General features: G+C 41.6%; 1 protein-coding gene across 1 annotated transcript in view; it reads right to left on the reverse strand.

Moving 5' to 3' along the window:
- The window catches only part of LOC126254879 (glutamate-gated chloride channel-like), a 208,177-nt gene that overhangs the window by 153,683 nt on the left and 36,017 nt on the right, over positions 1-18,477 (reverse strand). The window contains exon 2 of the mRNA XM_049955350.1: positions 1,972-2,091. Coding sequence (XP_049811307.1) covers positions 1,972-2,057 — 86 coding nt within the window. The 5' untranslated portion in view covers positions 2,058-2,091. The remainder of the gene's footprint in view (positions 1-1,971; positions 2,092-18,477) is intronic.

Genomic DNA, 18,477 nt, shown 5'->3' on the forward strand with positions numbered 1-18,477 from the left:
TTTACAGTTTCTGTCCACCAGCTTATGATTTACTCAGTGTGTCATGTAAGCCACAAAAATTTGAGATCAAATTGTCTACTTTATCATTGACTACTGACTGAAGTAGGGTCACATGTCCCCACAGGAATTTAATGTCATACAAAACTATGCGAGACCTTTAATGGTGATCTCTCCGTCGGATGGAACCTTAGACTAGGCAGTCTCATACGATAGTATTAGCGAGGAGAAGATAATCAGTGAGTATAATTGTAAGAAGGTGAGGCGCATTATTAATGAAAGACATTGTAACTCACAAATACTCGTGACAGTGGTTTACAATCTTTCCACATATACCTTTACATATATACTCCGCTAGCCACCAAGCGGTGTGTGGCGGAGGGCACAATTCGCGCCAAAGTCATGCGAGGGAAAAACCACTGTCTGAACGCCTCAGTACGAGCTCTTATTTCCCTTATCTTTGAATGATGATCATTGCACGATTTGAAAGTTGGTGGTAATAATATATGTTCTACATCCTTGGCGAAGATTGGATTTCGGAATTTATTGAGCAGCTCCTTCTGTTTAGCGCGTCGTCTATCTGCAAGTGTGTCCCACTTCAAACTTTCTATGAGATTTGTAACGCTCTCGCGATTGCTAAATGTACCAGTCACGAATCTTGCCGCTCTTCTTTGGATCTTCTCAATCTCTTGAATCAGACCCAACTGGTAAGGATCCCATACAGACGAACAATACTCCAAGACTGGACGAACTAACGTATTGTAAGCTATTTCCTTTGTTGAAAGACTGCGTCGCTTCAGGATTCTACCAATAAACCGCAATCTAGAGTTCGCCTTACCCGTTACCTGTGTAATATGATCATTCCATTTGAGATCATTTCGAATAGTCACACCCAGATACTTGACTGATTTAACCGCTTCCAAAGACTGATCATTTATTTTGTACTCATACAATAATGGGGATTTTCGCCTTGTTATACGCAGTAGGTTGCACTTACTAATATTGAGAGATAACTGCCAGTCATTACAACACGCATTTATTTTCTGCAAATCCTCATTGATTTGTTCACAACTTTCCTGTAGACTACAGCATCATCGGCAAACAGTTTAAGGCCGCTGCCAATAGCATCAACCAGATCATTTATGTAAATCGTAAAAAACAGAGGACCTATTACGCTGCCCTGGGCACACCTGAAGTTACTCTTGTTTCTGTTGAAGTTACCGCGTTCTGGGCGATATACTGCTCCCCGTCTGTTAGAAAACTTTCTATCCAACCGCATATGTCATTGGATAGACCGTAAGCGCGCAGTTTTTGTAGCAAGCGACAGTGCAGAACTGAGTGGAACGCCTTTCGAAAGTCGAGAAATATGTCATCAACCTGGGAGCCGTATCTAGAGCCTGTTGTACATCATGCACAAAGAGGGCTAGCTGTGTCTCCCATGACCGCTGTTTCCTAAAACCGTGCTGGTTTCTGCAGATGAGCTTCTAAGAGTCTACAAAGGTCATTATATATGAACACAAAATATGTTCCATGATTCTACAACAAATCGATGTCAGTGAAATTTACCGGTAATTATGTGCATCCGATTTTCTACCCTTTTTATAGATTGCTAAGACCTGGGCCTTCTTCCAGTCCCGTGGAACTTTCCGCCGTTCCAGTGATCTCTGATAGATGACGGATAAGAATGCTGCTATATTTGTAGAATAGTCAACATAAAATCTTACGGGGATACCGTCTGGGCCAGATGCCTTTCTGGCGTCTAAGGATCTTAACTGTTTTACAATCCCAGATACACTAAACACTATGTCAGTCATCCTTTCGTTTGTTCAATAATTGAATGGGGGAATGGTGCTGCAGTCCTCTATCGTAAACGAGTTTTTGAAAGCTAGGTTTAGAATTTCGGCCTTCTGTTTTGATCTTACTTGCAACATGGATGCCGTCCCTGCAGCCGCAAGCTGTCCGGTTAGTACTCACCTCACGCCGGGCAGCAGCAGCAGCAGCAGCAGCACCGTCGCTAGTCCGGCGAGCCGCACCACCGCCGGACACTCAGCGGCAGCCATAGTGAAGTCTGCGAGCAGTCGGCCCCGGCCTCTCCTGCAGCAGACAGGAGACGGCATTAGGAAGCACCGAACTAGCAAAGGACCTCCGCGAGGTTCAGCAGGCGGCATTTGAGCTGCCTCAAGCCGAAAGTCTGCGTGGCAGTTAAACTCCCGTTTCATCTAGTGATTATATCTCTACTGGTCGAGACACTATGACGTCTTAATTGGCTAGTCGCACGTTACATAGACCACATTTGCTTCATACCACAATCATGTGGGATCTTTCAGTAGTTCTAAGAAAAAGATATTGTCGTCTATACACTTAGGCGACAAAAGTCATGGGGTATTATAAAATGACTCTTATCTTAATAATATGAATATTTATATACGTGTTTGAAGAGAGGGAGAGAGAGACTGATTTTTGATTGAGATTTTTGCTTTGAGTCGTAACTGGTACCTGAATTTTGGTTGCTGCCTCCTTGAATGATCAGCTTCTGCACCAGTTGGTGGCTTATTACAATTTGGAGGAAGTTATTGTTCTTTAAGGTTTAAAATACGACTCTGTTAGTTACTTGGCCGTATTGCGGATAGCTTTGAGCCCAAGTTTTCGTAGCTTTTCATACCTAAGGGACCACTGTTCTAAGTAAATAAAATCAAACAGCAATCTGCTTTTCTTGAGAAAAGGAGATTGCTTGGCACACAAACTTCTTTCAAACTACACGTCCTGCTACATCAAAATTGGTCACTGGAGTTCAGCACCATACTATTGTCCAAGAACATAATCCAATTACTATAATTAAGAAATTATGAAAGGTTCTTACTTATTGAATGAAAACTATAGAGAATGCATTTCTTTTCCTGTATTTTAGTGAACTTTGTACACGTACAATTCTGTCGATTGATAGACGGTGACGAGAATGAAGTTCACCTCCTTTTCCAAAAGATATTTCTATTTTTCACTTCCAGAAAATTTGTACACATAAATGTTTGGCAAATCTTACACATACTTTATTCGGTTTTATCACTAAAATATCAATTTTCATTAAATGTAACAATACGTTCTGGGCGACGGCCTAGCAACACGTCGTCTTTCCACAAGATACAGATTAACAGTCCTCTTTTTTTTCATAAATCGTCTCAATACTCAAAGATTCACAACTACTATCGTTGCGGGGATTGCACGCCAAAGAGTTTGTTGCTGTCCATCTGCTCTTCACTTCACTTCAAGTTCTTTTTGAATCAAATTTACATTTACGGTATTTACATTCATTACTGACCTGTTCAGAATAAAATCAGACACAAATAAGTTGAAAAAAGGGGGAGTGAGGCTCACATAACATTACAGTATCTCTTAATACCGTGTCGTACAAAGGTCCGGTGTAGTGAAGCAATCCGACATGCCATGGACTCAATAAAACGTTGCAGACCCCTGCAAAAATACTGAGCAATGCTGCCTCTAAAGCCGTCCATAATTCCGTAGGTATTGCCGATGTAGGATTGTGTGAACGAAGTGACCCCTCGATTATGTTCCAAAAATGTTCCAGCGGAGGTACGTCGGATGATCCGGTTGGCCAAATCATTTGCTCGAATGACCCACAACGATCTCCAAATCAACTGTGAGCAATTGTTGCCGGTGATATGTTATACTTTCATCCATAAAAAATTCCATCGGGAACATATAATCCACGAACGGCTGCAAACGTTCACAAGTAGCCGATGGACCAGTCCATTCCATGTACTCACAGCTCACACGATTGTGGAGCCATCAGCAGCTCGTACAGTGCCTTGTCGACACCTTGACGAGCACCTTCATGATGTCTGCGCCACACTCGAAACCTGCCATCAGTTCTTACCAACTGAAATCGGGACTCGTCCGACCAGATCATTGTTTCCCAGTAGTCTAGCGTGCAAGCGATATTGTTGGCCTTCACTTAACGACCGAGAGCAGCAGTGTTTTACTAGAGTTTTTAGTACTAACAGGCAAGCAACACTGTGTGAAATAATCTCACAAATCAATGTGAGACATTTGATGAACGCATCTGTTAGGACTGTGCGTCGAAATTAGGCGTAAATGGGCTATGGTAACAGTCGAGCGACGCGAGAGAGTTTTCTAACAGCACGTCATCGCCTGCAGCGCCTCTCCTGGGCTTGTGACCGCATCGGTTGAACCCTAGACGACTCGAAAGCCGTGGCTTGGTCAGATGGATCCCGATTTCAGATGGTAAGAGCTGATGGTAGTGTTCGCGAGAGGCATAGATCCCACGAAGCCCTGGACCCAAGCTCTCAACAATGTACTGTGAAAGCTGGTGGTGCCTCCATAATGGTGTGGGCTGTATTTATATGGAGTGGACTGGGTCCTCTAGTCATCTGAACCAATCATTAACTGGAGATTATTTCGACTACTTGGAGATCTTTTGCAGGCATTATTACTGTACTTCATGTTCCCAAACAAAGGTGGAATGTTTATGGATGACATTGATTCATGTCACCTGGCCACAATTCCTCGTGTTAGATTGAAGAACGTCCTGGACAGTTCGAGAAATGATTTGGCCACCCAGATTGCCCAACATAAATCGCATCGAACTTTTATAGGACATAACAGAGACGTCAGTTCTAGTTCAAAATCCCGCAGTGGCAACGTTTAGGCAGTTATAGACGGCTATGTTAGGTGGTATCCTATGACCTTTGTCACCTCAGTGTAAGTATTAGAGTACGACATGTCTACCTCCGGTTATCATACAACGTCCGCAGCTCGTGGTCTTGCGGGAGCGTTCTCGCTTCCCGCGCACGGGATCCCGGGTTCGATTCCCTGCGGAGCAGGGTTTTTCCCAGCCTCGAGATGAGTGGGTGTTGTTGTGTCGTCTTCATCATCAACATTCATCCTCATTACGGTCGGAGGAAGGCAGTGGCAAACCACCTCCGCTAGGACCTTTCCTAGTACGGTAGTGTGCGTCTCCCGCATCGTCCGCTAACACTCCTCGGAGAATGGGACCTCATCATCATCATACGCCATATGCTCGCCAGCAAGTCATTTTCTGTTGCGCTACATTAGATTAGTGCCATACAGGCTGTAATTTGATTGTTAACCATGATTATCGAAGCAGCAGGCAAAGGGGCTGACACGAGGATCGGTCAAGGGCGATGAACCAGTTCTTAGACTAATTTCAGTGGTTTGTTTTGCATCTCATGCCCTAATAACGAATCAGTTCACAAAAAAAGAAAAATTCATTAACTTCCACGAACAAACACATCTTTCACTTAACGCTTCCCTGCTAGAATATCATCTTCAGTCCCTCCATCCAGCCAGCTGGACGTTACTTCTCTATTTTGCTTTAACTGAAATTACAGTTTTTTCAACTCTGTAACCGTGTGTTCAGTACGCTGGACATTTTATGTGTCACCTGAAAGTTTTTGTTAGTGATATTTGGTTTCTTCTCCACTCACTGCGTCATAGAGGCCGTTTATGGCGATCTCTCTGCAATGCCTTTCAGAAAGAAACCTAAGTATGAATGTCATACTCAGTTTTCTGTTATTATTCATTGTTGTTGTTGTTGTTGTAAGTAGATCAACAAATTATGTTACAGTCTATGTAGTAACCTAACACCGTTACTCCTTCATTATTTACATGAGTAAGCAATGAAGTCCAGCCGGCTGGACAGATGATCACATCTTTGTTTATTTTTGGTCACTGACTAATTTCTCTGACCACAGTATCTACTGTAAAACATGTCTGTGTTTCTTATTGCTTTGTAAGATGTATGAAATTTGTTGTTCATTGGGAATCACAATAATACTTTCATAAATACTAATTTGTAATTAGCTTTAGAAGTTCACAATTTGTTTTTCTCACAACTAACGCAGACATGAATAGACCTCTCACAGATGCTGGAATCGAAAGTGAACTGCTAAATGTAATATAAGAGGGCAGTGATTTGAGTGTCATAGGGGGCTTTTCAGATGAGAAAGACCTTGACATTACTGCAGATGCAGACTTGTGTGTTCCTGAAGCATGAAATCACACTTCGTTGAAGCGGTAAACTTCACATAATTACTTCCATTTGCTACAATAGATGCCACCTGAGGCACACGTGCAAAAAGTACTGAAGGTTAAAAAAGATATTTAATTTATAATGTTTCATAAATAAATGAGGTACTTTCTTCTGCCAGGATGAAATCGAACATAGGAATCTATGTCAAAATACATCAGCTACGAGAAAAAAGGCTCCTCGGAAATCAGAGCTCATACCTAGACAAGTGTTTTGGAAAAAAGGATCTTCTATTGATCGAACAGTCGATTTTGCCGACAAGGGCTGGTCAGTGGGAGGCAGGGGACTGTGGACATCACTAGGATATTTTGAACAGTATTTTGGAAGTGATATGTGGCATCTCACTGCTGAGCTGGAAAACATAAAGGCTCGTAAGGATATCCAGGATCTTCTAAATGCAACAGCTACTGAAATTAAGAAGCTTGTGGGTGCACACATATTAACCGGTTGTATGAAATTACCAAGACTGAGAACGTACTTTCGCAGAAGATTAAGGGTCCCTGCTGTAATTCCAAGGAATTGAGGCACTACGTGCGCTTTGTAAATAATGTGTTTTGGATGAAATCAAGGAAAATAATAAGTTATGGAAAGTGAAACCAGTCTTTGATAGCATTAGGGGAAAATGTTAGTCATTGCCAGCTTCCACATATCTTTCTGTAGATGAGCAAATGATTCCTTTCCATGGCAAAACATCTCTTAGACGGTAGGTAAAGAATAAGCTTGGCCATCCGGGAATCAGAGCCACAGCTCAGTTTGGGGGATTCTGTGGTGAAGAAGTCATAGACAGCAAAGTTGCCAGTGAGCATGTTGTGTATTTTGTATCGATACTTCACATCCATTCCATTACTACAGTGCCTGCTGGAAAGACAAATATAATGAAGTGGTAACCATTTTAGTTAGCCATATTCCATTTCGTCTCAGATCAAAACTCACTGAAGACAAGGAACTGATGAAGGGAGGTGCAGGATCATTTGATGAGTTCGTCAGAGAAGATGGGAACATTTTTGTTTTGCTGTGGACTGATAATCGTTCTGTTACAGTAGCGTCTACTTTCTGTGGTGCTGCTCCCACTAGTATAGTAAAATGGTGGGACAGGAAAGCAAAAGAATTCGTTGGAGTATCTCAATCCAAATGTATCTATGATTACAACAAATCAGTGGGAGGTGTGGATCTATGTGACACAATGTTTTCTTACTATCGAATATCCTCATGCACAAAGAAGTGACCAGTAAGAGACTTCCTTCATTTCATTGACATGGCGATTGTGAACTCGTGGACTGATTACAGAAAGGATCAGCAGGTACTATGTGCTAACAAGAAATCAATCATGGATCTATTAGATTTTAAGACTTATATAGATGAATCCCTGAGTCTGAACTCAGGCACGACAGGACAACTGCAGCACGACAGGACGTTTGGTCTTCAGACTCTGAATCTGAAACTTATGAAGTAGCTCTTACAATGCGCACAAAGATATTTAAAGTTCCAAGCAGAGATGTTAGGAAAAGTGAGAGTAGACATTTGTTTCTCTGCCTGATTGCAGACAAAAGTAAACAGATGAAACGCCGAAACAAGGGCTACAAAGCTAAAACCAAGTTCATATGCTCTGAATGCCAAGTATATCCGTGTACCGCTAATGAGAGAAAATGTTTCTTTGACTTTCACAACAGAAAACTGTGCTACAACCATTTCTGGATTATTGATGACTGTAACTGCTTTTCTTGCGTTTTACTTTCGCAATGACTGATGACCTCAGATGTTAAGTCCCATAGTGCTCAGAGCCATTTGAACTTTCGTAATACTATGTAAATACTGTATCTACATGTTAAATAAAAAAATTAAAATAAACAGTAATTTTGTGTTATCATTTTCATGGCCATGTATCACGAATAGTCACATTGAGACCCAGTGTCCAACCAGCTGAACACAGGTAAATCTCAATCCAGATGAGCAGTAACAAAAACTACCATTACAGTGCTCATTTCTGACGTCCATATGCCACGCCCTTATCAAAAAACATCTGAAATAACAGCAAATTTTGCTTGGGTCTGAAGAGGATACACATTTTAGATATGTAACAGACTTCCATTTCATCCCAGCCGGAAGTGTGTTTCGCGGGAATCTTCTGTGAAGCAAAGGGGTTTTTAGGATGACTAATAAGTAGAAACCGGATTATATGCATCATAAAAACCTTAAAATATGCACGCAAATAAACAAGAAAAATGCTTAAAAATGCATGAAAAGTGTCGAAACATGCAAGATCAAATAATAAAAAGATATGGTAGCTACTGCGTGCATTGTATCTCAAAGTCGAACCAGGGCATATCAGTTAAGAGGAAGAGCGCCGGCCATGTGAGTAATTGTCACATTTAGAACGCTGGTATCATTTTCTGAATACTTTCTGGTAGAGGTTAGGAAGGGGACCTTTCTGGGATTTTTTTTTTTAATTTGCAAAATGGGGACACATACCGTGTTTCAGGAATTGTTCTTTCTTTGCTATTGTCGATAATAAGAGGATGCAATGCGAGTGAGTAGCAACGAAACAATCGATATGCAGAGGACCAACTTCGATGTATATCGCACGCATAGTGGCAAGCTCAAACACTCCGTAACATTTAATTTTAGAAACGACATACAATCATGAATTTTTTTGAACACCATTAACTTTATCAGTTAATACCATTGGACCAAAGCACAATTTACAATCTATTTTACATTTTTCTATTATTGTAAACATAAATGACCAAGTACTGTTACAAATGTTTGGTAGTAAGATTGAGTCTCCGATCACTCAAAAAACATTTATAAGGAGAAGAGGACCATTCTACATCAACTGAGGTAACTGGCCAGTATTTGAATTTGGGCGCTATGTTGGCACTTATTGTTTCTGGTAAAAGTTCACCTGTCGCATTAATGAAACTAACAATTTGCCATAAAGGTTCAAAGCCTGGTTATTGTTTAAAATGTTTGCAAAACTTTTTTTTAAGTTTTCTTGGGAATACCTCCGACAATGAGGAGTTCACTAGAGTAATTTTATTCATTAACTGAGTAGATTCATTCAACGCCAAACCTTGAGTTTCAAAGTTTTTAAGGGAAAAATAGTGCTAATCACAACAATGTCTTTCTTAATACCGGAAGCATTAAAAGCTTCCTTGCACTGACAAACTGTCAAGGGCTTTGCACCATCGAAGTCGTTTACTACCCCTCTAATGGCCTCGAAATGTTCATTGTGAAACAAAACAGCTTCGACTCACGTACCCCAACGAGTTACCATTGGTTCGGAAGGTAAAGGCACATTTGGTAGTTTTTCTTTGTAGATCTTGATTGGAGAATGAGCCTTTAGAAACACTTTCTTTGTGGATGAAATGAGTTGATTTACATTCACAAACGTCGAACGTACTTCTTCAGCAAGGCGATGTACTCCATGAGCAAAGCATGTCACATGAATCAAATTGGGATAAAAGACCCTGAGGATTTTTTTTTGCTTTGATCGTATGAGGAGCAGCATCTGAAATAAACACAAACACCCTTTCATCTGCAGAAGATTCTGGGAATATTTTTCTAATACCGTCATTCACAAATTTGGTGAACGTAGAATGATTTACTTTTTGAAGTTCTTTGCAGGCCGCTAAATAGGAAGAAGAAGGCTCTTCTTTTGAAGCACCGACAATTATATTTGCACTGTAACGGCCGCAATTGTCTGTTGTTTCGTCAACTGAAATCCAGATAATGCTGTCTTGAGTTCATTGCGTATTTCTTCCAGAAAATTTTCGTAAATTGTCGGTATGTAATTTTCACGCAATGTTGATTCATCTGGTATACGAATTTTGATTTAAGCAATATTTGCGCAGTAAGGCTTGGAGGATAGGGTTTGTAAGTTTCTGAAGAACCCCGTTTAAACAGAAGCTGCTCAAAATGAACATAATAATAGATGACAATGTTAATGCTGTACAAACTTAAATACATTGCACTATAAATTTTACTTTTTGCTATACTTTTATTGCTCATTATGCATGCAATAATAAAAACATAAGAAACTGACACAAATTATTAAAAGAATGAAAATTACACTAGTCCATTTCAGGTTATTAGTTTGCTTCTCAGAAGTTTTCCTTGCACTCGTTGCAAAGGTTTTGCAAAGCATTCAAGGCAGATCAGCTTCTTGCAAAATAGCAAACATAAGGCGTCATCTTCTTTTTAGGGTCACAGGTGAAGTATATTTTCCGTTTCTCCAGTTGTTCTACAACGGCTCCTGCTCTTGGTTCTGCTACACCCAAAACACAGCGAATGGGTTCAATAAGTCCACGGGGGTATGTGACAGTTGTTGACTCACGTATCCATCTGTCTTGTCCCCAACGAATTTGCAAGTTTCTTCAAAAAATTAAAGCGTTTGACTTGAGTATTGTCTTTTGTAGGGGTTGTGAAGGACAAACACATTCATTCCACTTATGTCCATCATGTGGGAAAACAATGCGATTGGCCATCAGTGGGTACGTTTGTAACGCCGGAAATGCATATCCTCCTATTTCCATCTATTGTACTATAATTTTTTTTCCTTATTTTTGTTACCTGAATATATGACATTTCTGTGTCTTTACATATTGTAATTGTTTTACTATATATATATATATATATATATATATATATATATATATATATATATATATATATATATATATATATATATATATATATGCATTTATGTCGATGTATAATTGGTTTGTTTCGTAAATATTATTTGTATTTTTACGCTGGGTCTTGCCTAGGGAAAACTGCTATCGAACGATTACATCGATAGGTCGTGTGAAGAATCAAAGTGTGTAGGATCTTTGGTAGTGTTAACTCTGCCGCGTGGAGCGCGGGCAGAGGGAGTCTGGCTGGAGTAGCGAGTGGAGCAGGTGTGTTGTGTGAAGCTCCCGCGAGTTGCCGCGCTTTTGGGGTTTGGCAGCATGTAATTGGGCTCGACTTGCGATGATAGTTTCTGACATGGTGTCGCGGACGGGAAGCATTAGCTGGCGCACATCAAGAGCCCGTTTCGTCTGGTGACCGTGTCGAGAAGAAGGCGCGCCAACATCCAGCTTCTGCAACAGCGACGGCCGACAATGAGTGACTGTCGCCACCTCCTCGATTGATGGCTTCAAACCTTCAATCAACCAATAAGGAAGACTGGAAGCACGTAAAGTTTTAGAACTGTATGGCAGACCTCAGCTTTTCAAACTTTTAAAATTGTTGCATCACAAAATTACAGCTACTTATCATGAACCTTTGTTGCTCATTGTCCCAATTGCATTACCAAGCAGGGCCCCTTCCTATTTCCGGAATGAACCCGAGTGTCGTTCAAATTCAGACGCCAGCATTAAAGTAGAATCATTCCATTTCACTACTTTAATTTCAAAGTTCAGTTAAAGTATTCATAGCTGGCTACAATACTTAGATTACACAAGCACAAATTAAGAGTGCGAGTTTTGTTACCATACTTTAGCTTACCTGTGACTGCAGCTCAGCTTGGTACGTACTAAATTTTACTATTTTTAGTTGTTCAGAATCATTTAATTCAAGTTCAAAGTTAAATCTCTTATTTCTAAATTGCGTAGATTCAAGTAGCTTTTGAAATGATTGTTGAGGTAGTCCAAGACTAACCGTATTTTACTGAATTTCGATGTGCTTCAGAAAGAAAGCTCACTATTAACTTCAGTCACTAAATTAAGTTTCGATTTTCCGGTTTTATTAATTCTTTTGCTAAATTAAGTCAGAGTGTAGCGAAATTTATTACTTCTGACAAACTTTCAGTTTTCACACTACACGTGTCAACCTTCAGTTGCCACGCTTCTAGTGCTAATTATATGTGTGATAACACTTCTTTTTCAGTTATTATAGTAATTGTCCATAGGACTGGCGACCGTAATTTTCCCCAAATCTCAAATATCTAATTACCGCTAGATAATTGTTAACGTAACGGCCGCACATTTACTTTCTTTATTAACTTTACCCCTTTTCAAAATTAATTTCCACCAGTTTCACTTGCATTTTTCCTTTTATTTAGATGTAACCCTTCCTCCCTCTTTACCGACAGATTAACTTCGGTGACGATTACTTTTTCCCAAATTTCCATTAGGTACACGCAGTTTAATTTTTCACTGTCATTAAGGTCGATAAGTGAGGGGGAGGTTACACGTTCCGCTGTTGAACTCTTGTCACACTTATCATCTAGGCCCTAGACATCAACACCATCTTTCGTATGATTATATAATGTGGTGACCAAAGTTATCGGATACCTCCTAATATCGTGTCGGTCCTCCTTTTGTCCCGCGTAGAGCCGCAACTCGTCGTGGCGTGGATTCAACAAGCTGTTGGGAGCCCCCTGAAGAAATACTGACCAAGTTAACAAGTGCTGTAAACGATTTGACTGCTGCAGGAAGGTGGAGATGCGACGGTGTTAGTGATCAACAACAAACTGATACTACTGCCGCAGTGCTCTCAAACTGTATCATTCTATGTGTTATACATCACAAAGTTAGCATAGATGGCACTATAGCAAGCCTACGAGCTTATAACACAGTAGTAGCATATACTGGTGGCACTGTAAATACTGTTGGCTAATGCGAATTTCCCAATTATGTCTCTACTTCATAGTCAGAACGCTGGTGTATTTGATTCAGACACTCAGTACAGCACTTTTTAATAGATGTATGAAACACATAAAAAAATTCGTGGATAGGGTTATGAATTGCACATGTGAACTGGCTAACAAAAAAAGACACTTATTGTGCTTGACAACAGATACATATTAATTTGTGAACTGTGAAGTTTAACATGTTGCAATGGCAAAAAAATTACACTATTTGTTGAGACTGTCTTAACTACATTCAATGAATGCTGTAGATGCTATTAGCTCCCAAAAAGCAACATGTGAGAAAACAGAGAGTGTACATTTAATACAGTTACTAAAGTTTACACATGGGTGGCACATTGCACCTTCTAGTCCTAGAAGCAAATTTTATAGTTTTTTTTATATTTTACACATGTGTTATCAACCTTATAATTGTTTTTATAAAGTAAAAATTTATTACATATTTCTCTATGTATGTAGGCGTTTTTCTCCTCTATCAAAACCATATACCATGCAGCAATAATTGTAATTAATTTTCTTTAATGCACTCTAAACCCACATGTTGTCCTGCACATTGGCTGCTACGAAATCACTCAACTCATATCCAAACACAGGCAGTGTTGGATAATACAATGCACAATAGCATCAAATATATTGTTCACATCATCACTTAATAAAAATATCCGGCCAGCAGCAAAACATTTCGCCTCATATGGCACTCAGATGTTTTCAACATTTTATTTTTTAAATAATACACAGTAAACTGTCATACAGCCCAATAGTTTAAGTGCAGAGCCAGTGGAAACACTTGCTACTGTGGTGCTAAGACGCTCATTGCTGGAGAAACCGTTAATATCGACGTTAACTTTGTCTGCCCCGAATTCGTTGGTTAATTGGCTCTCAATGTACAATAGTCTATGGCAGAAGCGATACTGATTTGTACATGTGAATTGTACTGTCTTACAACGTATCACGTCCTTAATTTCAAACACCTCATGCCATAATCTATTGTCAGGAGAGATGCCAATACTGACGTGCTAACTGCAGTCTCTCAAATAAAATATTCTCGTGAACAGCAACATTGCACTAAGAATTGGGAGAACTGGTGGGTTTATATGTTTGCATTATGTGCAACTGCAGTGGAATCAGAGAGCTGACGACTCAACACACCCATACCATGCCTGCTGCCACCTGCTGGGGCAACCTGAGAGACAGGTCAGGTCTGCAAGGCTCTTCCTGGTATCAGCCTAAGTTGACAGTCTGAGAACCAATGACTTGGCACTGTGCCTGTTGCGACCTGCTGTTGTAATTAGAGAACAGGCAGGGCTCCCACTTAGCAGCAACAGCTGTACAGCATGAAGTCTGTTTAACTGTTTTACTGTAGTCATACATCTCCAAGTTGTTAAAAATCCCAGCAAAATCTTGCGTTACGCCAAAAACCAAAATATAATGGTCATCTACATTTACTTTGTAGGAAACAGTTAATTGATCCACACGTCTTCTTTAACATTACAAACTACCCCTTCTTTAACTGCACCTGACAGTTCACTTTATCACATATTTTAACAACAAAATGTTATCGCAAAATGATTCTGTAAGGGGTATAAGCAAACTAAAATTCTTCCTGCTAAGAAGTGTACCATGTCTGGTGTAATTTATAATAACAATATCAGTAACAAGATTGTCCACATTCTTCAGTAATAACCATAAACCAAAGCATTAGCGTTCGTACATTGGTATCTTCTTCCTCCCTAACAGCCAAGGGATATTTAGCACATTGGAGGAAGATAGGTTAATGCATTTTACTATCATGGAAGCCACCTTTTACACTCAATAGATCAACGATGGGGGCACTTCTGATCACACGATCTTCTTTCTCGGTTTGCTTGTACTTGCAGTATAACTGTAAACTCCTAGCTCAATTATGCCATAGTTTGTATGCATGTGTCAGTTTCTTGCACGGCTGTCAGGTGTTGAGCGTTGGGCTACATGTGTCAGGCATCAAGTGTCGGGCATCAGGCATCATGCATCATGTGTCAGACGGTGGTTACCAGATGTTGTGCATCAGGTGTTATGTGTCCGGCAGTCAGCACATCCATTCGAATCTATGTTTGGTTAATGATAGACAGTAAGGCAACACATTATCCTAGGATGCTGGTACAACACATTACAACCAAAGGTGCAGCTACATGGGTGTAAAGTGGTCAGTGAAGCAAGGCATCCAATGTGACGCACAGGTAAATAGAACCACCAACGGAATTTGAAGTTAATGATCACATAATCAGTGCAGTAGTAGATACATTGCAGTTTGTGAACCTTGGGATATAGATGCCAGCTATCTGTAATATGTGTATATAGGACAATACTCATGCAGTCCATAGTGTTCTCGATGGATGTGGAAGCCGGTGTGCTTTGATACTCCTTCTACTGATGCTGGAGGTATCTTAGGAAGCAGAGGAGGCAGTGGCCAAGGCAGCAGTGGGGACAGTGGTGGTTGCAACATCCCTTGATGTGTTTGGAGATGCATCTGACAAGTGGAATATTGTTCAGGTTGGCTCCAGCATTCAGTACATCAGAGAATATTGTCCAGGTTGGCTCCAGCATTCAATACATCAGAGAATATTGTCTGGGATGGATCCAGCTTTCACCACATCTGAGATATTGTTTGGAGCAGGTCCACCAGCACAAAGGTTGGGATAATCGTTGTATGGATCCATCTATACGAAAAATTCTTGGATGATGTTCTGTAGGTATCCACCCTTGTACCATCTAAGGTACCATCAGAGAAGTGGATCCACCAGTGCTACTTCCAGGAATTTTTTTGGGCAGTTCCATCACATGGTACACCATGGAAAATTGTTCAGGTTGGATCCAGCACATGTTACATCTAGTGATATTTTGTGGGGCCTATCCACCTCTGCCAAGAATAGGATTATGCTTGGGGTGGATCAGTCTATACAATAATTTTGGAATAATGTTCAGTATGAATATACCCTTGTATGGTCTGTGGTAGAAGGTGTATGTTCCTGCATTAGGTCTGATGTTGCAGCCACTATCGCCCCCATTGCCACACCAGCCACTGACACCATCATCACCACCACCATCACCACTGCGTCTGATGATGCCTTCAGCATCCGACCTCCATACTTATTGAGGAAGCTACAGACTTCAGGGCTGTTGCAGTATAAATATACATTCAGATAGTTGCCTACATCTGTATCTCGAGTCTCACAAACTCCAATGTATCTATTGCAGCACTGCTCATGTGGCCAGTAACTTCAAATTCCTTAGGTGGTTCTGCTTACCTGTGAGTGACACCGGACGCCATGCTTCTCTGCCCACTTCACACCTAGCTTGTTCCACCACTGGTTATAATGTGTTACACATCAGGCTGCTGGCACACTTATTGAGATCTATGTTCAGTAAGGCAACTGCTTATCCTGAGATGCTGATGTCAGAATGAAGTTTTGCCTTACTATCCTTCACTAACTGCACATAGATATGAACAGGTGTGCTGGTTGCCTGACGCCTAACACCCAACATTCGACATCTGATGCTAGATATCTGACATGTAATGCCTGATGCCTGGTGCCTGATACGCGATGCACAATGCCCAATGCCTGATAGCCGTGCGAGAAACAGACACATGTACACTATGTGTATCCAGACACCTGGCTGAAAATAACTTACAAGTTCGTGGCACCCTTTATTGGTAATGCTGCAATTCAATATAGTGTTGGCCCACCCATAGCGTTGATGACAGCTTCCACTCTCGCAGGCATACGTTCAATCAGGTGCTGGAAGGTTTCTTGGGGAATGGCAGCCCATTCTTTACGGAGTACTGCTCTGAGGAGAGGTATCGATGTCGGTCGGTGAGGCCTGGCACGAAGTCGGCGTTCCAAAACATCCCAAAAGGTGTTCTATAGGATTCAGGTCAGGACTCTGTGCAGGCTAGTCTATTACAGGGATGTTTTTGTCGTGTAACCACCGGGTGATAGGCCGTAGGTTATGAACAGGTGCTGAAAGATGCAATCGCCATCTCCGAAGTGCTCTTCAACAGTGGGAAGTTCAAATGGTTCAAATGGCTCTGGGCACTATGGGACTTAACTTCTGTGGTCATCAGTCCCCAAGAAATTAGAACTACTTAAACCTAACTAACCTAAGGACATCACACACATTCATGCCCGAGGCAGGATTCGAACCTGCGGCCGTAGCGGTCGCGCGATTCCAGACTGTAGCGCCTAGAAACGCTCGGCCACTCCGGCCGACAGTGGTGATTAAAACATCAATGTTGGCCTGTGCTGTGATAGTGTCACGCAAAAAAGGGGTGCAAGCCGCCTCCATGAAAAACACGACCACACTGTAACTCCACCACCTCCGAATTTTACTGTTGGCACTACACATGCTGGCAGATGACGTTCACCGGGCATTCGTCATACCCACACCCTAACTTCGGATCGCCACATTGTGTACCATGTTTAATCGTCCAATGTTTACGCTCCTTACACCAAGCGAGGCGTTTTTTTGCTCTTACCTGTGTGATGTGTAGCTTATGAGCAGCCACTCGACCATGAAATCCAAGCGTTCGTACCTCCCGCCTAACTGTCACAGTACTTGCAGTGAATCCTGGTGCAGTTTGGAATTCCTGTGTGATGGTCAGGTTAGATATCTGCCTGTTACACATTACAACCCTCTTCAACTGTCAGTGGTCTCCGTCAGTCAACAAGTGAGGTCGGCCTGTACGATTTTGTGCTGTACGTGCCCTTCACGATTCCACTTCACTATCACGTCGGAAACAATGGAACTAGGGATGTTAAGACGGTGGAAATCTCGCGTATGACACAAGGGACATCCAATAACCTGACCACGTTCGAAGTCCGTGAGTTCCGCGGAGTGCCCCATTCTGCTCGCTCATGATGTCTAATGACTACTGAGGTCGCTAATATGGAGTACATGGCAGTAGGTGGTAGCACAATGCACCTAATACGAAAAACGTATGTTTTTGGGGGTGTCCGGATACTTTTGATCACATTGAGTATATTACAAACTACAACAAAAAATTTGCATCATCCCAGTTCCCAGTACTCTTGAAGATAGACGTTGCCTGTGGATATTGTATCAGAAACACAGTCGCTTTTACTGTTCAGAGATGTCACTAAACCCGCCCAAAGATGTAAACAGCCATGCATGAGCAACGCCTATTAGACGAAGGGGGTCCGACAGCTGATTGGTTCCAGTCATTTCGCCAGGAGAGAGGTATACGGCTCGTCTGTAGTTCAGCCATGCCTAGACGGTCAATACCGCGCTTCGATCGCGTACGCATTGTTCCTTTGTACCAGGAAGGGCTCTCAACAAGAGATGAGTTCAGGCGTTTCGGAGTGAACCAAAGCGATGTTGTTCGGACATGTAGGAGATACAGAGATACAGGAAATGTCGATGACATGCCTGAGGCCACCCAAGGGCTACTCCTGCAGTCGATGACCGCTACCTACGGATTATGGCTCGGAGGAACCCTGACAGTAACGCCACCATGTTGAATAATGTTTTTCGTGCAGCCGCAGGACATCGTGTTACGACGTAAACTGTGCGCAATAGGCTGCATGATGCGCAGATTCACTCCCGACGCCCAAGGCGAGGTCCTCTATGCGACCACGACACCATGCAGCGCGGTACAGATGGGCCCAACAACATGCCGAATGGATCGCTCAGGATTGGCATTATGTTCTCTTCACCGATGAGTGTCGCATATGCCTTCAACCAGACAATCGTCGAAGACGTGTTTGGA

Source organism: Schistocerca nitens, chromosome 1 (genome assembly GCF_023898315.1).
Source record: "Schistocerca nitens isolate TAMUIC-IGC-003100 chromosome 1, iqSchNite1.1, whole genome shotgun sequence".
Lineage (NCBI taxonomy): Eukaryota > Metazoa > Arthropoda > Insecta > Orthoptera > Acrididae > Schistocerca > Schistocerca nitens.